This window comes from Mesoplodon densirostris, chromosome 4 (assembly GCF_025265405.1).
Source record: "Mesoplodon densirostris isolate mMesDen1 chromosome 4, mMesDen1 primary haplotype, whole genome shotgun sequence".
In the NCBI taxonomy this organism is placed as follows: Eukaryota; Metazoa; Chordata; class Mammalia; order Artiodactyla; family Ziphiidae; genus Mesoplodon; species Mesoplodon densirostris.
In genome coordinates this window covers 34,218,969-34,243,457 of record NC_082664.1, presented here as the reverse complement: position 1 = coordinate 34,243,457, position 24,489 = coordinate 34,218,969, and the positions used below count along the sequence as shown (strand labels likewise).

At 52.3% G+C, this 24,489-nt stretch overlaps 1 protein-coding gene across 2 annotated transcripts in view; it reads left to right on the top strand.

The window, feature by feature from the left end:
• The window catches only part of GALNT16 (polypeptide N-acetylgalactosaminyltransferase 16), a 101,451-nt gene extending 80,907 nt beyond the window's left edge, over positions 1 to 20,544 (top strand). The window contains exons 8-15 of one of the 2 annotated variants that reach the window (XM_060095936.1): positions 1,090 to 1,174; positions 1,462 to 1,565; positions 5,724 to 5,850; positions 7,322 to 7,414; positions 8,812 to 8,895; positions 14,007 to 14,148; positions 14,827 to 14,949; positions 18,330 to 20,544. In XM_060095936.1, coding sequence (XP_059951919.1) covers positions 1,090 to 1,174; positions 1,462 to 1,565; positions 5,724 to 5,850; positions 7,322 to 7,414; positions 8,812 to 8,895; positions 14,007 to 14,148; positions 14,827 to 14,949; positions 18,330 to 18,467 — 896 coding nt within the window. In that variant the 3' untranslated portion in view covers positions 18,468 to 20,544. Of the gene's footprint in view, positions 1 to 1,089; positions 1,175 to 1,461; positions 1,566 to 5,723; positions 5,851 to 7,321; positions 7,415 to 8,811; positions 8,896 to 9,909; positions 10,122 to 14,006; positions 14,149 to 14,826; positions 14,950 to 18,329 lie in introns of those variants that run through there. The other variant, XM_060095937.1, reaches the window with a different exon arrangement.
• The last annotated feature ends 3,945 nt before the right edge of the window (positions 20,545 to 24,489 follow it).

Sequence of the window (24,489 nt, the reverse complement as noted above, 5' to 3'; positions counted from 1 at the left end):
GCAGGGGACATGGGTTCGTGCCCCTGTCCGGGAAGATTCCACATGCCACGGAGCATCTGGGCCCGTGAGCCATGGCTGCTGAGCCTGCGCGTCCGGAGCCTGTGCTCCACAACGGGAGAGGCCACAACGGTGAGAGGCCCGCATAGAGCAAAAAAGAAAAAAAAACACACAACATTATTCAAATTAATCTCATATGTTCTTCTTACTTTTTGATATGGCCACTGGAAAAATTTAAATTGCGTGTGTGGCTTGTGTCTCCAGCTTGCAATGTATTTCTTCTGGGCAGCTCTGGTTTAGACTTTAGAACTGTGCTCTCCAATACAGTAGATAATAGCCACTTTGGGCTATGTAGACTTAAATTAATTAAATTAAGTAAAATTCAAAACTCAGTTCCTAAGTTGCCCTAGCAGCATTTCAAGTGCTCAATAACCACATGTGACTAGTGTCTACCATGTTGGACAGTGCAGATATAGGACATTTCCGTCATTGCAGCAAGTTCTATTGGGCAGGCTGCTCCAGAGAGTCTGTTGCCAGGAGCTAATGCGCAGAGTGGATTTCCTATTTGGGGCTCGGATTTCCAATAAATGGACACAGTCGTTAGTTAGATGTTGAGGCTGAGTGGGATTCTGAAGGGAGGCAGGCATTTCTCCTTAGGGAAATCACCTCAGGGCCTTTGCACTTGCTGTTCGCCCACCTGGAATTCCCTTTCCCTACATGTCTGCATGGATCAGTTCTTCATTCAGGTCTCTACTCAAATGTTACCTCCTCAGAGAGCCTTTCCTGGCTACCCTTACTAGAATAGCATGGGTCCCCCTCCTTTCTTTTCTTTCTTTTTTTTTTTTTTAGCACTTTTCAACCCCAACTGACATATTATCCATTTACTGATTTATCTTTGTAAGTCTTTGTCTTACCCAGTAGATTGAAACTCCATGAGGACAGGGACCTGTCTCATTCTGAAGGAAGGAATGACTACATGAGTTGCCCAGGGCCCTCTACAAGCTGGGCTCTGATCAAGGGAGACTCTCAGGGGTGGTGGAGTGAGGGGACAAGAGCCCCCGAGCCCCATCCTCACCCTAGTCTGTCCCTTAGGATTTGACTGGAGCCTGCATTTCAAGTGGGAGCAGATCCCTCTGGAGCAGAAGATTGCCCGGACAGACCCCACCAAGCCCATAAGGTCAGGACTGCTGTGGGCTCTGGAGAGACCCCTTCCTTCCCTGAGTCAGGGGCTTTGGAGGCTCCTGGGAGGGCCGTTTCAGTTGCCAGGGCTCCTAGGGGTGCACGATCCAAGGGCTAACTCTGTTCTGGGCCCTGGGGAGAGAGGCCAGAGGCCAACAAGTGGGCCACATATCCGACCCCAGTGACTCTGCAAGTGGGGGATGCAATGGCCTGGGCCCTGGGGCTGTCTAGAGGGGCTCAAATTTTCCAGCTCATGTGTTTCCTCTTTCCTCTCCTTGCTCCCAGGACGCCTGTCATAGCTGGAGGAATCTTCGTGATTGACAAGTCTTGGTTTAACCACTTGGGAAAGTATGATGCCCAGATGGACATCTGGGGGGGAGAGAATTTTGGTAAGTTGGGAAATAACCCCAATAATAATAATAATGGGTAACCTGGATGGAGTGTTTTCTATATGTAAGGCCCTAAGGATGTTACACATATTAACTCCTTAAATCCTCACGACGAATCTCTGAAGTAAGTACTATTATATCTCCATTCTACTGGTAAAGAGACCGAGGCACAGAGAGGTTAAGTAATTTGTCCAGAGCCACACAGCTAGTCAACAAAGAGATTAGGTGGTCAGGGAGAACCTGTGCCCACATGGCTAGACACGTGTATGGAGGAAGCACATGGCTGCTTCCCTACAAGAAAGGCTGGGGGTGGTGTGTGCAGTAGGGGGTGGCGGTTAAACATAAGCAATGGGGTCAGATGGCCTGGGTGCAAATCCTGGCCCTACCACCTATAAATTGTTTGGCCCTGGGCAAGTGAAAGCCTCCCTGAGCCTCAGTTTCCCCAAGAGCCTGTTATAAGTACAAAGTGAGATGAGGGGGGGTGAAGATGCTGGCAGCCATTATTATTATTATGAGGCCATAGGAACCCTTTAGCCCCACAAGGAAAGGGAAGAGCCAGTGAACAACCAGGTCACTGGTGAGGTTCAGGTGAGATAAAGGCTGGGTACAGATGGAACATCTGATGTGGGTAATTTAAGGGGGGTTTATAAAAGGGCCTATTTACATGGCGTGGGCAAGTTACAGGGAACCACAAGGGCCAGGGTAGGGCTGGGCTGGTGACTGCTGGGAGGTGTAGCCACCCCCAGGTCTGAAAGACAAGGAGGGAGTGCTCCCCAACAGTAGCTGTGGTCTTGGGGCACCTGCAGCCAGTCCACTGTGCCAGGTGGAAGGTGTCAGGGGATAAACACCCGCCCTCACTCTCCCCCGACCTGCTGGCTGAACTTCCTCACACAGGAAGGAAGCCCAGGGGTGCAGCCCACACAGGCAGCCTCCCAGGTGAGGAGCGTGGTGGAGGAGGGTGGCGATCAATCCCAGGGATCCAGGAGTGGGGCAGGGTTTGTGGGGGCAGGTACCTTGAGGCTTGTGAAACACGAAGGCCTGTCCTTGCCCTGGCAGTGGACCCAGTCATTCCTTTGCAGAGCCCTTTCCCACTGCTTCCTTTTTCATCCTGGCCAGGTTTTTTGCAAAGTAAATAGGGCTGGTGGTATCTCACCCATCTGACAGATGGGCAAACTGAGGTAGACGCCACCTTCCAGATCTCAGCCGGAAACTCCACGTCTGACAGGTGTAGATAGTGCCTTTACAGGAGCCACTTAAGTGTTGTGAGGTGTGATCCAAGTCAGAGTCTGTGTTTCTGGGAGGCAAGGACCAGGTCTTTCTTCCCTCTCTGACTGGGGCAGTGGGACAGATGGGCAGTGGGGCTCCGACTCAGGACCAGCTGGAGTGGAAACAGGCATGGGATTTTCTCCCCTTTGTAACTTACGCTTGGAAACCGTTTCCAGGCAGGCATTCAGAGGAGTAAATTCTGGGACTGGGGTGCAGTGACCCTTCCATTCTGACCTCCTTTTATGTATTTTAGGCCTAAGTGACCTCTTTTGTGTTCTCCATCTCAGCCTAAAGGGAGCTTTGGCAAATCCAGTTTCCTGTAAAGATTCAGAGGGCTGGGAAACTAATGGTCTCTGCTGCATCCAGAGGCCTTTTTCTTTTCTCCTTCCTTTTTTTTTTTTTTTTTTTTTTTTTTTAAGGCTGGGGCCTGATGGAGAAACAAGTGAATGATCAAATAGCTAACTTCAAACTCTGCCTGAGGCCCGGCTCAGTGATTGGGGAATTGAAAGGTGAACCACACAGGGGTTCTAGGGAGGGTTTTGTTTCTTGGAAAAAATTCAAAGAAATTCCTAGGCTAGCCGTGGTGCTCAGAAGTTCAGCTGCTGGGACCAGTTTTGAGCCAGGAGACTCGTCACTGATGGCTTTGGGCCTTTCAGAACTGTTCATTCGTGGAAGGAAGGGAGATGCCCAACCCGAGACTCGGTCCTGTTTGCCCTGAGAGAGCCAATCGCCGGAACCCAGAGGCCGCCTTGAGTGAGGGTGGCAAACGTGAAAACCTTGGGATTCTCATTAGGGATCCTTTTAAAAGGTAGTCAGATCATGTTACTCAGCTGCTCAAGACCCTGAAAGGGCTCCCGCATCACTCAGAGCAAAACCCGAAGTCCTTACACCACCTGCCCGTCCCCCACAAGCACACACCGCCAGCCCCGCCCTCGGCCCCTCCTGCCCTCCCCACACCTCGCTCCACTCCTGCCTACCGAGCTCTTACCTCTAGCTCTGTGCCCTTGCTCGTCCCTCTGCCCCGAACGCGCATCCCTAAGAGTCACGTGCCTCCTCCTCACCTCCTTCAGGCCTCGGCGCAAATGTCCCCCCCACCCCCGTTCATCCAGAACATCCCTAATCAGCCTCATTAAAACCGCAGCCTCACCCCCAACTCCACTCACCTGCTTCAGTCTCCTACCTGCTGCGCAGATGAAGTATTCTACTCATTTTCTTGTCTACTTGTATTTTGGTTTCTTCTTTTACTGAGTTCCTGTTTCCCCCCCGCTAGAGTGTAAGGGATTCTACAATGGCGTCTGACAGATCATGATCTGGTTCAAACAGTGGGACTTGCTGGACAAAGTGTGAACTTTACACTGCAGTTCTGCACCTGAGCGTGGAGGTGACCTTGGAGAGGTTATTTAACATCTTTGAGCTTCACAGTCCTTATTAAAAACATGGGGATCATAACACCCAATGCCACATGGTAGCTGTGAGAATTAGACATCAGCCATACAGAGCACAGAGTGAGTGCTCAGTCAGTGGATGACGGTTACTGCTTTTGTTGTTGCCATGTTGTTGTTTTTTTTTGGCTGCGCCATGCAGCTTGTGGGATCTTAGTTCCCTGACCGGGGATCGAACCTGCCCGCACCCTTGGCAATGAAAGCGCAGCGTCCTAACCACCGGACCACCAGGGAATTCCCTGTCGTTGCCCTTGTTGATAAAAATGACAATAAATAATAGTGATGTGGACAGTATGGGCTATGTGGGATGAAATGACCTAACTAGCGTAACAAAGTTAATCTGGAAGAAATGGTACCAGGATGCAGATCTTCCGTCCCCAGTTCTAAACCTCAGTTGCCGAACCAGCTACAGGGCTCTGACCAGGAGAAGGGACAGAGGCCTTGCCATTTGCCCGCAGACCTAGGGAAGCCCATTAACGGGGCCAACACTGGGTGCGGGTCCAGATATGCCTGGCGTCCAGTTGTGGACCACACTGGGAAGTCACCTGGTGCACAGAGGCTGGCCAGGACGTGGGCCTTAGTCCTGCCACCTCCGCCCCCCACTCTGCTAGTCCCTGGGAGGTCCCTGAGCATTCGCTCCAGATGAGAGCCCCCAGACCTGGCCAGGGACCACAAGTGTCCTTACAGCCAACTGGGGAGTAGGAAGAGGAACCAAGGCTGGAACTCATGAAAAAAATGGTCTTTCTGTTTGTTTTTGTTTTTTTTTTTAATTAAAAACAAAAAAACAAGGGCTATGGATTTTCTGGGACAGGAGGGAGGTGTTTTAATGTCAAAGGGTGTCCAACTTCAGGGTTAAAATGAAGGAAAGTAGAAAATCAGAAGAGGTTCAGCCAGCTGCCGAGGTGGGTCCTTGCCGGAAGTGAGGATTGTTGAGTGGAAAACAGAGTAGGCAACGTGTGACGTCCCCTTCTGGGAGGCAGGATGGCCACTGCTCGCCTCTCCCAGCACTACTAGGGACCACAGTCATCTGTGAAAGCTCGTTCAGCGTCACACCACCACCAAAAGGAAGTATGTCTCAGTAGGGCCACTGGTAGCTGTAAATGGAGACCACCGGGGCCATGAGGGAGGTCTGGGCCAGCCAGAAAGATGCCAGCGGGTATGTGTGTGTGTTGAGGTATGTGTGTGTGGGATGGGTGTGTGGTGTCTGTGTGGAGTGTGTGTGAGGAGGGGGTGTGGGGGGGGGGATGTGTGCATGCACACGCATGGAGGAAGAGGTCAGGAACACATGCAAGGAGTGGGTGCACCCGTGTAAACAGGCCCAGGAGCCCTGACACCAGCATATGCCTCCAAGGAGACACCAAAGGCGAGGGAAGCCAGCTCCTTCCCACCTCCGCTCCGTGGGGACTTGCCAAGTGGCTCCTTCCCGTCCTGATGGCTGCCGTCTCTGCAGAGCTCTCCTTCCGGGTGTGGATGTGCGGTGGGAGTTTGGAGATCGTGCCCTGCAGCCGGGTGGGTCACGTCTTCAGGAAACGGCACCCCTACAACTTTCCTGAGGGCAACGCCCTCACCTACATCAGGTAGGTCACGGTGCAAAGAGCACCGCGCTAAGAGCTAGGACACCTAGACCCCAGCCCTGTCAGTTACCCAAGGGACTGTGGGTAGCTACACCACCTTTCTGGGCCTCGGTTTCCCCATTTGCCCCCCATTCTGGGATCCCGGTACTTTCAGGCTGGAAGGATGAAGCTGGGAGTGTCTCCACCAGGCCTCTCTTGTTTTGACTGTCCTTGTCCATGAGGGTCTTGGAAAACCAGCCAAATGACCAACTGGAAGCTGCACTCCACTCACTGGCTCCCAAGTACTGGTCATAGACGCCATGTCCTGACCCTGACTTGGTCAGCGTCTGCCCGTCCATGTCCCCAGTCACAGCGTGCACTTCATCTTGAGGGGCAGTGGGCAGGGTCCTAGAAGACCACTCCCATCGCCCGCCCCCCTGATGCTGGTGGCAAGGGGAGGGTGGGAGGAGCGTCATGAGCACTCCCCTCCCAAGGATGCGTCTTCAGCTTCTCAGGCTCCCTTGTTGCCGGCGGTGGCTCCCCAGGTCTAGCTCATCAAATGGCCTGTCTTTTTGTTTTGCTTCCCCTTATCCCATTTTAATTGTTTTTATACTTGTAAAAGTGATACATGTTTACTGTAAAAATTCAAACTATATCATATATATTATATATATCTGTACATATAGTATGTTATACATTATAATTTTTACTCTTTATACCACATAGAGAGAAAAAAATGAAAGTCCCTTTCACCCAGCCTTACTCCTATCCACTTGTCTCTCCAAAAGTAACTACTGCTAATAGATTTCTAGCCTATCATTTCAGGTCTTTTAATTTATTTTCATATATATATAGTTTCTGTATAGAGATGTATGCATTTGTGGGGTGTTTTTTTTACATTTATTAACTTTTTATTTTATATTGGAGTATAGTTGATTAACAATGTTGTGTTAGTTTCAGGTGTACAGCAAAGTGATTCAGTTATACATATACATGTGTCTATTCTTTTTGTGTTTTTTATATAAATGGGGTCGCATTGCATGATTTTTCTGCAGCATGCTTTTCTGCCACTCCACACTAAATTGTAGACATCCTTCAGCGTCAGTATGTACTAACCTTGGTGTTCTTTTTTGAGGCTGCCTAGTACTCCATCATGTGGACGTAGTTCATTATTCTCCTCTTGATGGGCATTTAGGTTGTCACAGATGTTTTATGACACAAGTATTCTCGTACATGTCCCTTTGCCCACACGCTGGTATTCTGGTAGAATAGATTCCTCAAAGTGGAGTGTCAAAGAGTATCCATACCCACAGAGTTGATGGATGCTGACAGATTGTCCTCCAAAAAGACTGTTCTCATTGATACCACCCCACTCAGTATTCTTTCGCGTGCACCCCTGTCTCCGCACCCTGTACTGCACAGAGCTGATCTTGATCCCAACCCTGACTCTGTCACCACCCTGGTGACCTTATTTTGCTCCTTCCTACCCTTTTAGGAATACCAAGCGCACTGCAGAGGTGTGGATGGATGAATACAAGCAGTATTACTACGAGGCCCGGCCCTCGGCCATAGGGAAGGCCTTCGGCAGGTGGGCCCCTCTCCCAGCCCCCCTTGGTCTCCCTCCACAACCTTAGCAAAATACAAAATTGTGTGTACACCAGGGAAGCGCTCAGCGTCTCCTTAGCAACTGAGCTGCCCCAGGCCGCTGGGCTCTAACGGGCCTGTAGGGTATACGACGCAGAGACAAGATTCCGGTCCTTGAGGAGGATGCAGCTTCATAGGGAGAAATAACCAGGGAGGACTCGCTTATGCGAGCACTGCCGGTCCACAAGCTGCCTGCAGGACAGACATCTGTGCAAGTGCTTAAGGATGGCTCTCTGTAGAAAACACTCTGGGTTTTGGCTCCACCCCTTGCTGTTCAAAATCTGACAGTGATCTGTTAGCTTATTTTTCTGCCCTGGACTGTTATGACTACAGTCTAGTTAAGCATTTTCAAAATGTGGATTCGTTGTGAAATCAATTTAGAGAGTCGTGACCAGTATTTTTTTTTTTTTAACGATAGAGAACTAGAATATTACAGATGAGTACAGAACAGAACAGAAAATAACAGTTGATTGCAGTTATGGATAGATATTGTTTTGTGAAAACTCCTATTTTGGTTGTATGTTTGTAGCCATATATGCCCATGGGTATACTTGGTCACAATGTATTTATTTCTTACTTAATGTTGTGGTCAGATATGTTTGAAAACATATTAGCGATCATCAGTGAATCTCCCTCTATTTGTTTGTATCTATCCCTTAAAAAAAAAGTAAAAAAAAAAAGAAGTTATGTCACTATTTCTTTTAGTGGGGAAGTAACATCTACTGAGGACCTACCCTGTGCTAGGCACTTATGTCCCCTTTATTCATTTGATTCTCACAAAAACCTCTGGAGGTAGATGGTTGTGTCCCCACTTTACTGAGAACAAACAGGCTCAGAGAGGCGGTGAGGGTCATCTGTCAGTGGCCATTATGGTCAGTGGAGCTGAGGAAGGTGTCCATGGACACATCAGATGGTTTTTATTTGCCAACTTTTTGGAAAGATGTTTAAAGCGTGGTTTTCTTGTTGGTAGACACTTTCTGCTCAACTGGAATGCAGGAAAGGAAACCTTCTAGTTCATTAAGGCTCTGCTCTTTCTGTGAAAATAAGGACCAGATAGTGGTATCCTCACTTGAGGTCTCAAGGAGTAAGAAGCCGAGATTAAAGCCTGGCCTCCGTGGGCTGGGCAGATCCTGAAAGGTGAGCAGGAATTTGAGGAGAGAAATAAGGCATGGCCAGGAACCCTGGGACGAGCTTGCAGGTCAGAGAATGACTTAAGGCAGAGACCAAGGCTGGAAGGCAGCCTTGGACAGCTCCTGGCCCTAGCTCCCTTGGGGTAGGTGGAAAGAGGGGGCCGGCCTCCCGGGCCTTCTCACGCCCGCTGAGCATTGCTTTCTCCTCCAGCGTGGCCACGCGGATCGAGCAGAGGAAGAAGATGAACTGCAAGTCCTTCCGCTGGTACCTGGATAATGTCTACCCAGAGCTCACGTGAGTGCAGCCCTCAGCTCGTGCATCTGGCCTGGGTGGGGGCCAGCAGCTTGGGGACCCTTCACCCTGATCTCTCCTCAGCCCAGGCAATCTGGCTATTTCTAGCTGTCGGTGTTTGTTGTCCTGTGAAGGGTCTGGAGGAACCAGGAGGAGGTTACCAGGAGTTAAGAGTGAGGTGTGGTAGGAACCAAAGTTTAACAGACTGGGCCTTAGAGCTAGAAATGGGCATTGTCCCCTTCGGACAACAACAGTGCATTATGTAGCAAAGGCTGCAGAAACACTCATTTCCTTTGACTCTCCTCTCTTCCTTCTGGGAGTTTATCCTAAGGAAATAAAGCAACCAAAGCAAAAAACCTGTTGACAAATAAATGTCCACTGTAGGCTTCTCTGCTGTGAAAAAGTCGAGAAAAAACTAATGATAGGGCCTGGGTTTAGTGCATCATGATGCGTCGATCTAAACAAATATGTGTCAATTAATGTCATAATCATAAACCGTGAAAAAACATGGGGAAATGTTTGCTCCAGCAAATGAGGAAGCAGCACGCAAATGGTGTATGTGTGGGGGCTACAGGACGGTGGGCAGTAGCTGTAATGACAGGGGTGGGGAGGGCAGAGCTGATCTTTTTTTTCCTCATTTCAAAATCCCTCTCAGCATCCTGGCTACATCATTCCTCACATCCTCCAGGTCTTGACTCAGCTGTCCGCGCTGCGTGAGGCTCCCCCGAACTCTGCATTGGCCGACCGCACCTTCCCCAGCATTCCCTGCTTATTTTCCTGTCACCCTTATTGTCATTCAGCATATATGTGGCCAATTACTTTTATTGTCATCTCCCCACACTTGACAGGAAGCTTCGTGAGAGTAGAGGTGTTTATCTGTTTTGTTCACTGCCTTATCTCCAGCCCCTAGAACAGTGCCTGTCTCAAAATGGGCACTCGATACATATTTTTAACTGAATAAATTGCATAGTCAATAAGCTTCAGTAATAACTTTGAAATTAGCATTCTCTCTTCTAGAAATGTCACCGCGGGGAACGGGTTATTCCACTGCTGTCTCCCAAGGATGCTGTCATGGCTTTCCAGAACACTCCATCTCTCAGAGCCTGCAGATCCTCCAAGGAGGCAAATCTTTGTCCTTCAAGGGCAGATTTGATTTTTGGAAAACAGCCGTAGTTGTAGCCAAGTCCAGTGAGTAAGCTGGTTGATTAACCCAGATAATACAATCCTGGGTCCCAAATACAGGGTGACAAGACTGAAACAAGTGACAAGGATAAACTGACTCTGCAAGCAATGTTCAAGGAATTCCAAAAGGGTCTGAGCAGCGGCAGCATCCTTGGAAAAAGTTGGCAGCCTGGATAACCCCAGCTCCCCAGATGATGGCTGTGCATGGAAGAACATTAATTTACAAACTTGTAATAAATGAACAGCTTCCTCAAGTGGCCACTTTTAAGGGGACAGTTTCATTCAGACATGTCATTTCTGAGGGAAAAAAGCATAGTCTTTCTTTATGTTCTGTCAGAGTTCATGCTATCCGGTTGGAGTCATGGACTCCAGGCCTCAGACAGGAGCTGGGGAGCTGGGGGAAGAGTTGGGAGGATCGGGGATGTGCCTCTCCTCCCGACACCCCAGTCCCCACGCAGTGTCCCATGTCATCCCCTGAGGACCAAGAGGAAGAAGTAGTTTATAACTACCATAAGTCTGGATCTTTCACAAAGACAGGAGAGTGAATGAAACCAGCCGTGTGATGTGAGGAGCATAAGTCCTCTTCCGTTTGTTTTGTCACTGTGTGGACGTTTAAAAATGATTTTTTGTTGTTAAGGTAGAAATTGCTGCTCATTCCTATCCAGTTTACTCATCCTCGGTCTGTTTTTTTGTTTGTTTGTTTGTTTGTTTGCGGTACGAGGGCCTCTCACTGTTGTGGCCTCTCCCGTTGCGGAGCACAGGCTCCGGATGTGCAGGCTCAGCGGCCACGGCTCATGGGCCCAGCCACTCCGCGGCATGTGGGATCTTCCCGGACCGGGGCACGAACCCGTATCCCCTGCATTGTCAGGCGGACTCTCAACCACTGCGCCACCAGGGAAGCCCCTCATCCTCTGTCTGTTCCTTCATGTTCTACCTCAGTTCTCAGGGAGAGGGGCCTGGAGTGGATCAGGTTGTTAATTAGAAAGGAGATCTGTAGGCCCAAATGATACCATGTTCCTCCAAACAGGATCCTAATAGTTGGGCCACACTTGCAGATGGTCAGTGGAGAAACTTAGGAGGCTGAACGGAGAGGCCTTTGCTTTCCTAGGCCTGCCTAGCAGCCTGCAGTACTGCTGCTACAGTGCTGACGCTTTTCCAGATCAGAGTTCTGTGGCTAGCCTCAGCAATTGCTAATGTATTACTTTTATTAGGATGCTCAGGAACAGTTGTGCAGGCTGTGCATTGCACAAGCACACCATATTTGAAGAGTGCTGGTCACACAGTATTGTACATTTATTACTACAATTCCTGACAAATGACAGTAAAAGTCTTCTAACAAAAGACTTTTTTGTCTTTTTTTTCATAATGTAGAAAATCATCTATATTATGATGATTTTCTAACAGATGGAAGTAAAGTGTCTCAAGAAAGGGATGCCTGTTGCTGTTTCTACAAAGGCATCATAAGGGCTAATGGCAGCCCAGCTTCGAGGTGGTCCACAGAGAGGAAAGCAGATGCAGACTTAAGAGGGCTACCAACAAATAGGACAGCTTAGCCTGGCTCTGCCAGAGAGCAGAGGAAGGGTGGTGATGGCCATCCCAGCTGCTGCAGGGCTGCTACCACTCAGACACCTCAGGAGCTGCATCTGGTCTTGAGATTGCTGCCCAAGCCCCGGGTTTCCTGCATAAGCATCAGTGGGCAGGCCTTTGTTGTCAGTGACATTGCCACACTTGGACAGAACACACCTCACCTCTGAAAACTGATCATCTTGCACATCTTCCTAAGCAACAGCGGGTAGGGAAGGGAAGAGAAGAGAAGGGTCTGGAACAACCTTGGCTTCTCAAAGAGGCTCCCACAGGACCTTGTCTCTGTATAGAGGGGAAGTATAACACGTTGCCCCTGGATGAAGCAGAGGGGCTGGAGCTTTTGCCTCCCAACAGCCTTGCACCTAGCAGGTTGCAAACTTAAATCCTACAGTGATCAGACAGGCAATGTCAATAAGTCAACTGGGTGGGGATGACAGTAAGGAGTGGAGGGGACTGTGGCAAACTGAAATGCACAAGCTCCACCCATAAGGGGGCAGCTGCTGCTCATGACAGCGTGTTACTGCCGTGCTGGAATGCAAGTTCGGTGTGGCAGCCTGACCTTCCTATGTTTTCCAAAGAAGCTGGATTTTTGGTGTGATGAATTGGGAGACTGGGATTGACATATATACACTAATATGTATAAAATGGATAACTAATAAAAACCTGCTGTATAAAAAAATAAATAAAATTCAAAAAAAAATTCTAAAGTTCAAAAAAAAAAAGGAAGCTGGATTTTTCTGTGTAAACTTGAAATCTTAAAATACTGCCAACTAATTAAAAGCACCAATAATCACACTGTGCAGGTCAGAAAAAAACCTGTCCAGGGCCAGATTCAGCTTAGGGGCCAACAGTTTGCAGCCTCTGTTCTAGAACTGCACGACCTCTTACAAGGGGGTGTGGGGTTCTGAAGGGGCACTGCTACCAGTAGTGTGGAGGGAAAGTGAAAGGCTCTCCTTGAGGCTCTGTGAGAGCGGGTAGGTTCTGGGAATCCGGGGGCTTCCCACCAGCCCTGAGGAAGGAAGACCTGGTTTGGTCGAGGTCCTGCAGGATGTCCACATGAGACAAGAGAGTGCCGGAAATGTTCTGATCCATGACCCCCGCCCAGGTTCTCTTCCTGACAGAGGTAACAGAGGCAGATAGGATTAGCATGTGCTCAGACTCTAAGCCCTCCTGGTTCCCCATCACGCCCTGTGGGTCCGTAAGCCAAGTGCGTGTATAACCTTCTAAACCCAGGAATACCAGCCCACGTCAGCTGGGGCCAGCATCTCCGTTAGGTTTATTACCCACAGGGTAAGACCATGTGTTTTATATCTGTGTGTGTGTTTAAGCATATTTTTCCTGTGCATATAAAATGTTTTAATAATACACTATTTTGAAACATGCCTGTTTTACTTAACTGTATGTTTTGAACACTTTCCCACATTACCAGAGCCATTTTTAATGGCTAAAGGTTTTTTCCATCCTACAGATGAATCAGAATTTACTTAGCCCATCCCCTATTTTTGGATATCTAGGAATTTCCAATGTTTTCAGTATAAGCAGTCACTCTGAATGAATATCTTTTAAACTAAATCTCTGCACACATCTTTAATTATTGCCCTAGGATACAAAGTTACTGGAAGTGGGACAAAGGTGTGCACATTTTTAAGGCTTTTGATACGTAATACCACGCTGCCCTCCAGAAAAGGTGGGCCAGTTTATGTTCTCACCCAATCCCACAGCTATTGCCAACACTAGGTAGTGATATTTAAATATATATATATGTATATGTATATATGTATATGTGTGTATATATACATAGATATACACACATACACTTAAATATATAAATGTATTATTTTATGTATGTAAATAAATTATATAAACACACACACATATATATACACATATGGTAAACAAACAGTGGTACCTCTCTAATATGTATTTCTTTAATCGTTGGTGAGATTGAACACATTTTCATATTTGTCTATTTTACATTTGCCTCTTCAAAGTGACCCCTTCCCTGTCATTTCGAGGTTGTTTATTGAGCCCACATTTGGGCCTCAGCCTCTCCCCAGCCTGTCCTCTTTCTGGGCTGGGGAGCCCTGGTTTCTGGTTTGAACCCTCTCAGGCCTGGCCTCCAGGGCAGTCCCTGGGGCTCCCGGAGCTGCCCAGAACCCAGTAGGGCGAGGCCCAGTCTTCCCAGAGGCACCCCTGCTCACCTCCCCCTGCTGCCAGGCCTGCTCCCTGGCTCCCCTCCCCATGGACACCTGGGTGCCCCGAGAGCTGGCAGGGCGCTGCCCTCTGGGTAAGTGTGGGCAAGCCCGGGGAGGGCAGAGGACAAGCCTGACCGCTGCCTTTTCTCTCAGCGTCCCCGTGAAGGAAGTGCTCCCCGGCATCATTAAGCAGGGGGCTAATTGCTTAGAATCGCAGGGCCAGGACACGGCTGGTGACTTCCTGCTCAGCATGGGGACCTGCAGAGGGTCTGCCAAGAGCCCGCCGGCGGCCCAGGTAGGTGGCTTAGGGCCCCCAGGTCAGGACCGGGCACGGGTGGGGGCTTCCCTCTGCCTGTTCTCATCTTCCCTCTGCCTACACCTTCCACAAACCCACTTTCCCAAGGACCCTGCAAGCTGTCCCCTCCCACTCTGCTCCTTGGGTCTGCTCCCGCCATACTCGGTCGCCTTTGTAGCCTGTCGCACAGTCGCCCTATGGGCACCACCTGCTTTCTCCTTGCAGAGGGAGAAATGCTGCCCAAACAGAGCCCAGTTCTCTCCTGGAATGCAGCTGTGGTCCGCCTGTATATACAGGGCATCCAGGACTCCTGTGTACACACGTGCGCAACATGAGTGTTGATGCACCATGTTGAACTAGAGCAGGTCATGGAGACCCCGGCGTGGACTGGCTCCCTGGCTGCCCTGCTCTCATGTCCTGTCTTTCTCCCCATCCCCTGAGCATCCCTTCATACATCCTCTGGCCAGCTCCAGCTAAGCTCCCCCACCCCAATATTTTATTATGAAAAATTTCAAACAGAAAAGTTGAAAGAATTGTACAGTGATTACCCATACACCCATCCCTAGTATTTGTAGAGAATTTTACCAAAATACACAGTGTATTTGCTCTATCTACCCATCTATCCATCCATCCATTGCTGTACTTTTGGACTTGGCCTTTCTGCTCCCTGTCTTGCAGGCGTGGCTGTTCAGTGACCATCTCATCCAGCAGCAGGGGAAGTGCCTGGCTGCCACTTCCACCTCCATCTCCCCCGGGTCCCTGGTCGTACTGCAGGCGTGCAACCCGAGAGAAGGCAGGCAGGTAAGCCTTCTCGCCCATGGGCACGGGATGGCGGCAGCCCCGGGGAACACAGTGTGGGTTTGACATACAGACTCAAGTAAGCCCTCCAGAGTGAGGATTTGGGGGACCTAAGCCAGTATCCAGGTTAAGTCTATTGTTTTCCTCATGAGGAAGTACGGTAAATAGTTGTTAAATGTCCATCCTGCATCCTGTGGCTCCATGCGGGCAGGGACTATTTATCTTGTCAACACTGTATCCCTAGCCCCTGACAACCAGCACAGCCAAAATAAATGTGAGCTTTTACTGAGAACCTGTGCTAGGGGTTTTACATAGGTCATCTCATCTAATTCTCCCAGCAATCCAGCAACGTGGGCCCTAGTACTAACCCCATTTTAGAGGTGAGAAAACTGAGGCTCACTGAATTTAAGAAACATATCAGATCACATAGTTGGGAAGGGGTGGAACTGAGGTTCAAATCCAGGTCAGCATGACTCCTAAGCCCACAGTCTTGCCCCAGCACATAGTAGGTGCTCAGTAAGTATTTCTTGACTGCTGGCTGATTGGGGAAACAGATCCAGCCACAGTGTTTTCCAAGCTGGCACACCGGCCTCACATGAGCACTGCCTTTTCCATTTGTCAAACACTGTCACCTGCCCTATTTTCATTAATCCTGGGAGACAGGTCAGGCCTGCCTGTTGAGGAAGAAACAGATGCTCCGGGCACACAGCAGCCAGTGACAGTCAGCCCCACTCCATTCCTGGCTGGGAGGGCTGCCCCTCTGCCCGGGAATGGACACAAGGCCAGAGTTCTGGTCCAGTCCTTTCCTCCGCCCACACCTTCTTGGGAGGTCCCACTGTGCCTGAGCCTGGCCAGCCCGCAGGGCAGTGCAAGGGGCAGAAGAGTGCCTGGCTTTTTGATTCAGCCACGGGTTTCCTCCCACCCCTTTGCTGTTGCCTGGGTCGGCTCTTTCTTTAGGGATGACTGGCAGTTTGCTATTTTATTCTGGAAAAGCAGCCGGATCCTTCCTTCCTCTCCCTTCAGCCTCCTTGCGTGTGTGTGTGTGTGTGTGTGTGTGTGTGTGTGTGTGTGTGTGAGGGAGGGAGGGAGGGAGAGAGCTTTGTGTGCCAAGGCCTGCTCGCTGGGCCTGCGGGACACATCTGAAGCACTTCCTGGTTGGGACGCTGCAGCTTGTCCTGCCTGCCCTCTGCCCCTGCCCTGCAGTTAGGTGGGTCCCCAGGCTCCCCTTTACCTGGAGTACTGGCCTCTCTGAGGGTCAGGCTCCCCTTTACCTGGAGTACCGGCCTCTCTGAGGGTCAGGCCTTGAGCCCACTCCCAACCCCATCCTTGCTGAGGCCAAAGTCAGGGAAGTAGCTCCCAGGGCAGCCACCACTCAAATACTTCTCTGGAGCTGCAGCATCCACTATCCCTCCACGCTGACCCGGGGCTCCTAGGAATCTCCTTTGGCCCCATTTGCAGGGGCCCCAACAGCTGAGCCCTCTCTTCCAGGAGGACAGGGTGAGCAGCTCTCCCACTGACGGTGCCTTCTCAAATCTAGGCCTCCCTTCCTGGTCCCCCTTTGGCCCCGTTTCTGAGGCCACCTGGGTATCAGTTATGGGAGAGATACCTGTGCATAGAGCTGCTGGGATGGCGTCGGCAGGTCCTAGCTCCGTCACCCCACCTCACCTCTCTGAGCCTCAGTCTCCTCACTTACAAAATGAGGGGCTCCCTCCCCGTCTGCCTTAGAAGGAATCTGCAAGAACCGAGACTGGCGATGGGAGAGCGCTGTGAGGTGATATTGTTCCCCTGGCCAGACCAGAACATAATGGCCAGGAGAGTCGGGAGACCCCGAGACCATGCTGGATGGCACCGGTAGGAAGTGAGGATCCCGTGATTTGCAGAGCGCTTCCTCATGACTGGGTGATTCATTCATTCACCCATGCATTCGTTCTTCATAAAACTGCGCTGGGTGCCTACCTTGTGTCAAGGAAGGTGCATATCACATTGGCCGTAAGGATAAAAGAAGGGTGTGGCCCAGCAATGCCCAGCTGGGGAGTGTGTGGCCAACCCTTCCCAGGAGGTCAGAGACTGGAAGAGCACAAGGCAGTAGGATGCTGTGAGTTCCAGAGGGACCAAAGGCCCTATCCTTCCCACTGCCCAGGACCTTTAAGCCAGGAAGCCCTCTCTGCTGGGACCACGTGGGCCAGAGAGACTGGTTCTCAGCCCCGCATTCCTAAGGGGAATCTGGGCTCTGCAGCACGCCCCCTTGCTGCCTTCCACCCTGTTTGCATCTCCCAGTTGGTTCCCTTCTCTGGCCACCCCACGTTCCCCTGCCACCCCAGCCCTGGCCCTGCAGCTGGTGCCGCCCATCTCCCTTCTCCCAGTTGCTCCAGTGAGAACAGGGCCCGTCCCCCTCAGAGCCCTGCGGCTCCAGCATTCCCCACTTCTTCAGAGGACAGAGGACGAGGTAGATACAGGAAGAGGGGCTATGGATGCAAGAGAGGGAAATAGGAGATAAACCAAAAATAGACCTGTCTCCCTGTACTTTTCCCTGAGCCTCGAAACCTGGGGTCTCAGCCTCTCATCCCTTCTCCAAACCACACTCCATCCTCCATCCAGCCACTTCCAAAATGGTCTACAGGAGCAACTCTTGTCCCCCTTGTCAAGCTTGGGGCAGGGGAGGCACCAGGAGGTGAAGGCACTGCCTCAGGAGCCCCTTCATGACTCTGATAGGGGGACTCAAGGGCCCTCACCATCCCATCACTCTTCATCTCTGTAGGGATGGCGACCAGTTCCCATTAAAGGGTGTAGGTAACCGGCTGCACAGCTACAGGCAGAAGCTTAGAGCTGCAGGAAGAAGAAATCTTGTTTGAAGGAGTAAAAGATTCACCTAGTCCAGGACTCAAACTCAAGGGCCTAGAGAGTGCAAGTGGGGAAGCCCTAGAGGAGAAAAGTCGGGCCCAGGTGGGACTATGGTGAACAGGAACTAGGCTGATTAGCAGAGAGCAGGTCTGCAGCCACAACCACCTGATGCCACCAAAGAAACCAGGCCCATGTCTAAAGGGAAGCTGGAAATACAGGTTTTTATGCGACAACTAAGCCAAGTTTTAAATAAGCACGTGCAGGCCAGACAACATACATCTCTGGGCTAGACTCAGCCCATGGGCCTCTGACCTAGACAGTGACTTCTTCATGCCAGCCTACAGAAGCCAGAGCGTTCAGGAGGAAACGGCTTCAGGCTTGTATGTGGGGTGTGGGCACCTCTTCTGTAAGGGACACACAGACCATTTAAATGGGGGTGTGTCCTAGGGCCGCTTACATACACATGTAATGAAGGGATGAACATTATGATTATTATTCATCATTGTTTTCTCTTTCCCCTCCTTTCCTGCCTCTCCCCACAGCGATGGAGGAGAAAAGCCTCTTTCATCCAGCATTCAGTCAGCGGCCTCTGCCTGGAGGCCAAGACCACCCAGCTGGTGACCAGCAAGTGCCAGGCCGACATCCCAGCCCAGCAGTGGCAGCTGTTGCCGCACACATGACCGTAGCCTGGGCCCTCCTGTACCTTTTGCATGAGACTTTGGGACCGGAAGGGGGTTAGGGTGGGGGAGTGTAAAGCGGGCCGTTTCCATCTCCTCACATTTCTGCCGGAATCATCAGCAAACACCACTGCCACGACACACGATTCTCCAGAGCTTGTATGGGGAGGACGCAGGGTGATGCCCTGCTGCCCTGGCCGCCACCCCGGCCTTGCCTGGGGAGAGGAGCTGGTCAGGATGCTGGACTGCTCCTGGGCAGAGACTGGGCAGGAGCCCTGGCCCTTTGTTACCTCCCTTCACCCTCCCGAGGTCTGGACAGTGGTTGGGAGCCTCCCCTTGTTGGCTGGGGAGAACAAGGACCGCAGCCCACACGGGTCCCGCTGGGCCAGGGGTCTGCCTGTGGGATCGGGCACGAGAGGAGAATGTGGGCAGTGTGGACGGGGGCAGGCTGAAGGCGGAGGAAGGGGCGGCCTGCGGGGCAGGTGGAGAACAGCAAGAGGTGAGCAGCTCAGTGGCCTGTCCCAGGCAGGTGCTGGGTTGGGGGCGGGAGGGATAGGATCCAGGGCAGAGGATGGGTGATCTGCAGAAAGACGAGGACGGAAGAGCAGCGTAGCACTGAAAAGACTGGGTCTCTCCCTGGGGACCTGATTCCCCCCACACGTACCACCCCCAGGGCCGGTGCCTCCGGTCCTGTGCTCTGGTTCCCACGCCTCGGCAAGGGGCTGAAGGGGGATCTCCAGGGGCAGCCTCAGGACACAGTTTATTAAACAGACCCCACTTCTATGTGGACACGTGTCAGGACAAGACCTCTCCCTTGGGCCTTAAAGACCAGCGGGTGCCCTGGCCCCTTGCCCGGTCGTACCGTGTGGACCCCATAAGGACAGACACCACGGAACAGCCCCATCCTCCCTCCTAGCTTTTGACTCCTGCCTTCTCAAAAGCCCTTGCCTCTGTAAATACAGTGTTACAGGGCCCGGGGCAGGGCGTCAAGAACGGGACCTCCATTCTGGAGCATCCCTAGCTCATGGGGGCTAAGCCATCCAGGCTGGTACTTGTCCTCACCCCTCCCCACTGCAGGAGGGAGGCCCTTGGGGCTCGGCTGCTGCAGTGGCCTGGAGGCTGGCTGGAGGCCCCAGTTTGTGCAGAGCTCCCAGTTCCTTCTCACAACCACTGGGAGTCTCTCCCCTCCCCCAGGGCCTGGTCTTGGAACCGCTTCTGCTGTTTCCCACGTTCCTCTCCCCCCCCCACCCCCGCCTCACTGGCTCAGGCAGTGTGATCTTAGGGAAAAGACTGGTGGTACCAGGAACCCTGGTGGGTCTCCCACCCAAAGCAAATCAGCCTGGTACCCCTAAGGAGTTCATGGATTCCAGAAGGCCTAGGAATGTCCTGAAATGGTCCCCAAAATATTGCATTGTGTGCATATATGCATTTTCCTGGGGAGAGGGTCCGTGGATTTCCCCAGCTTCTTACAGAGGTCCCTGATCGCCAAATGGTCCGAACTTCTGCTCTGGGTTGGAGCTACCAGTCACGAGCTGCCATGCCCCTCCCCCTCCCTGCTGTGCCTCAACTGCTGTGGTCCTGCTCCCTCCATGCAGCCCTTGGGGCCATGGTGCCTACACCCACCCTGGAGGGCTCTCAGTGGCTTCCTCTCACCTCCTGGCTCTCGCTGGCGTGCTCTCAGCAGTGCTTCTGTGCCCCAGCCTGAACCCCTGCGCTCCCCAGCATGGAGCCCTTGGCCCCCAGGGCAACACTTCTCCCATCCTCTGTGTGATGTTTCATCCACCGCCATCTCCCTTGTGCGTTTCCACCCCAGTGGGTAGTGTGGACCTCTGGGGACAGGGAACATGGGCATCTCTCAATGAATGTAAGAGGACCGCTGCTCAGAGAGCCTTTGGGAGGGCCCCCTCCTTTCCTGTGATCAAACCAGGCTCAGCACTTGTCAGCTGTCCTTTGGGACTCAGCCCTTTTCTGTTTTGCTTTTCCTCTTCCTGACCAAAGCATGTGCCACTCGCTGCCCCTGAGGACCTCGTCTTTATGAAAAACTCCTGGAATAAAGCCACTTCTCACATGCACACGTGCACCAGCGCCTTCCTTTCTGACTCCAGAGCCAAGGCCTTCAGTGCCACCCTCCCTCTATTCTGGAAAATTGAAACTGAGCACGCTCAGCTCGCACCCCTCCTGCACCTGGTAGCTTGCTCCTTGGCCCACGTGCCCCCCATACGACCCCAGGCACTCCTGACGACAGGCTGGCTGCTCTGCGGGGGAGCCATCAGGTGGGGCAAGCTGGGACCAGAGCCCAGGCTCCCAGGCACTAGCCTGGTCCCTCTGAACTGCTGTTCCTTTCCTCTGCCACACAAGACGGCAGTGGTAAAAACGCAGGTGGGACGATTTTCCTAGGTAGAAATAGCAAAGTAATTCCAGAAAGAGCCCTACCAGCCTAGCCTTGTTTGATGGGGTAGCAGATGCTCTAATGTTTCCATGGAAACCAATGGAAAGCCCCCACTATTTCTGTGATCAGAAGCTGAACCTACCCAGGTAAAAATAAGCACTGCCTCGGTGCGCACATGAACTGTAGTGGGCAGGCCAGCGCGCCACTAGGTCCCTCTGAACACTGCCGTTCCCACCCCCGCACCCGCCTGGTCTCAGGGCTGCTCATACGGGCTTCTCCAGAACTGACCACCAGGCCTGAGGGGCCCGGAGCAAAGCCCTGGCTGGTGACAGTTCCGAGCACACAACGTGGCTGCAGAGTCTGTCTGTCCATCCGTCCTTTCAAGGAGCACAGCGCACTGCCTGCCGCGTTCTCGGGCCTCTTTCCCGGCCAGGCTGAGCCAGCTTTCCACTTGGCATCTATTTTCACTGAAGGGCTCTGGTGCTGGCTTCTCCTGAGTCGTGCTCTCTCTTGCCCTCCTCCAAGCCTACCTCTCCAGAGGCCCATTCTCTCTCTCACCCCCCGTTTTTTCCTGGGAACTAAGACTCTTTGCCCTTAGCCAGCCCCTGGAGGAATCAGCAAAAGCCCTGGGGCTGGCAATTAACCATGGCCTTGGGCCTTACGTAACCCTAATGCGGCAGAAGAGAGTCTTCCAGAGCACATGGGAAGGGGAGGGCGGGAGGGGTGTCTGCATGGGGCCGACCTCCCATGTGTCAAGCAGGGAGGGGGGCCCCCCGTCCCTGGGCATCTGTGACTTGCCTTCACAAAGACTCCTCCCGGCCCCTCGGTATGGGTCTCCCCACTCAGTTGGGAGAATATAACCCAGGCAACATCTCTGTCCTCCCGGGGGTCTGGCACCCCCAGGCCTGGGGAGGATGTCTTCCAGCGCTGAAGGGGTGTGGTCCTCTCCCACCATGGGACAGAAGAGGAAAAACCTGGAGAGGAAGGGCTGGAGTGCACAATGTCCACAACTTCATTCCCGACAATGTTCTCAATGTCTGTGGTATTTCTGTGTGTCCCCCTTGATAGTCTGAGTCAGTTTCCTCCAGAACGAGGGAGGGGGACCAGGGCAGCTTCTTTCATCTTAAAAGTCTGCGCTGCCAGGCCCTTAGCAAAGACCTTGAGATGGAGCAGGGTGGGCTGCTCTCCTGACCTGGCAGCCAGGCTGTGGGCAGCCGAGCTGGATTGAGGCTCCAGAGCCATCTGAGGACAGCCCCCCACGGAGTGTGGGGAAGGGTGTAGCAGGAGTGGGGATCCAGAGACCCCCATCAGCCAGGTCCATCCCGCTCTGCCACTTACTAGCTGGAAAGTCATTTCATCTCTCAGCGTTGGTTTCCTCACCTGTGAAATGGGGGTACTCATAGCTCTCGAGGATTTTTGTGAGGACTGGCTTATTTAACTACTGCGAAGCACCCAGCTCTTTCTAAATGCTTAGTGTGTGTGTGTTATTGCTGTTATTAACAAGCATTTTCTGAGTGCCTGCTGCATGCCAGGCACTTTCCTAGGGGTGAGGACACAAATATAAACAAGACAAATGTTCTAGAACTAATGTTCTAGCAGGGGAGATGGACAGATAAATAGGCAACCATAATACCAGAAGAGAAAAGCTCCAGGGAAAGCAGGAGCTATGGGAGCAACACGGAGGGGCCTCTCACTGTGGCCTGGGGGCCATGATGTTTCCAGGGCAGCTGGAAATGACATTCTGGGCAATGCCTGTCTTGGGCCGGGTAAAGGGCGGGTTGGATGAGGCCTGGTGAGGCCAACTGGCCAAACTAGCCCAGCTGGAGGCTCAGCGGCCAACTGCCGAGTGGCCTTGACTTTCTACCCCAGTGCATTGCAGCATGGTGGTGATGTGGACCAGGCTGTAATCATAGAATAATTATAGATAGAAAACATAGGGGCCATTTAAACCCAGACAGATGGGCCTTCTGCTCCTTGAGCCAGTGACCACTCCTCCAGGGCTCAGTTTTCTTAGTGTGGGGAGGGCAAAAGAAAGGGTGGGATGAGATGGCCTGGAAAATTCAGTGATGCTTATCTGGAGAGAATGAATACAAAAGATCAGCAGGTGTTCAGAAAGACTCGATTTCTTCTTGCTCCCTGGCTTGGGTTATCTCTGACCGCTCAAGCCGTCTGAAAAGCAGGCCTGTCTTTCAACAATTCTTCTTTCAAATAAGTTGTCTCTCAAGGTGCGTCCAGATAACCCGCTGTAATCACTTGAGGTGCTTGTAAGCGCGTTTGTGCCCGGGCTCCCTCCCAGACCTGCTAATTCCCAGTTCATCTGCGTGATGACAGGTGGCCCAGCTGACACGACGCATGTTGAGTCCACAGTGCTTTGAAGCAGGACGGAGAGAAAGCCGCGCAGGGTAGAGTCAGGACACAGTGCACACAGGCTTGCTCCGGACTGTGTACACTGAGTACACTGGCCCTCGACCCCACTGCAAGAAGGAGAAGCCAAGGGGGAGCTGGATGAATGAGGGGACCAGATCTGGGAGCCAGACATCAGAGCCAGACCGGCGCCCCCATAAGGAGAAATGCCCCCAGCTGGGAAACCCTCTTTGGGAGGGGAAACCAGGGCTGGCAGGAGAGTCTGGGGTTCTGGGTCCAGAGCCAGGAGGGGAGAGTCTCCAGGGCCTCGTCGGGACCTCTGCCACCGTCCGGGCGAGAGGCGGCTGCCAGCGCAGCAGGAGGCTGGCTGCAGCACAGGTGGCCCTTGGCCCCAGCCCTCTGGGGTAGCTGCATAGCTCCGGGCTCCTCTGCTTACGGGCAAGGGCAGACCTTGCCTGGATGACGCTGCTCTCCACAGCCTCTTCTCCACAGGGGTGGGAGAGTGGGGGGTTGTTAAGTTTAAGTCAGGTCACAGTCAGCAGTGGGGGACAGCAGGTATAGCAGCAGAGTGGTGCTGGGGGCCCTCTCCTGGGCGTGTGCGTGACCTCAGCCCTGGGCTCATGTCCTGTGGCTGTTGGGGGAAGGCAGGGGACTGACGGATGCTGGGAAGGTGAGCAGGCTCTGGGCTCCTTGGGGATACCCTTCCCGGGTCATGCAGACTCTCACACCTGTGGTATCCTCACCGTGAATGTCACGAAGCCCATAATGTGCTGAGCGCCGACCCCACAGAGGGCACGGAACAGGCTCGTAGGAGCCGTGTCAACCACCGACGGTCAACGCCATCCATCCCTGGACACCAGGCAGCCAGGCCAACCTCAGCTCCCACCCTCTGTTCCTCACCCTGCAATCCAGCCAAACTGCTCTGCGTCCTGTTTCTGGAAGTTGCAGTCTGCTTTCTCTTGTCTGTACTTTTGTGTTGCTTCCACCCTCTACTTGTCATCTCCAAGGGTTGAATGCTATCCATTTTCCAGGCAAATGCTGCTTCCATAAGGAAACCTGCCCTATCTCCCACCTGCCTGAAAGCATCTCTCTGGCCTGTTTCTTCCTCATCTTGAATGTTCCTCTCCAGATGAAGTGAGCACCTTCCTCCTTATGCTGGGAGGTGGACTTCTCTCTTTTCTGTTGGACGGCAGCTCCTTGATTACAGGACCTATGTCTGCTCCAGCTTCATACAGCACTTCCCAGCACAGTACAATACAGCTGCAGCACAGA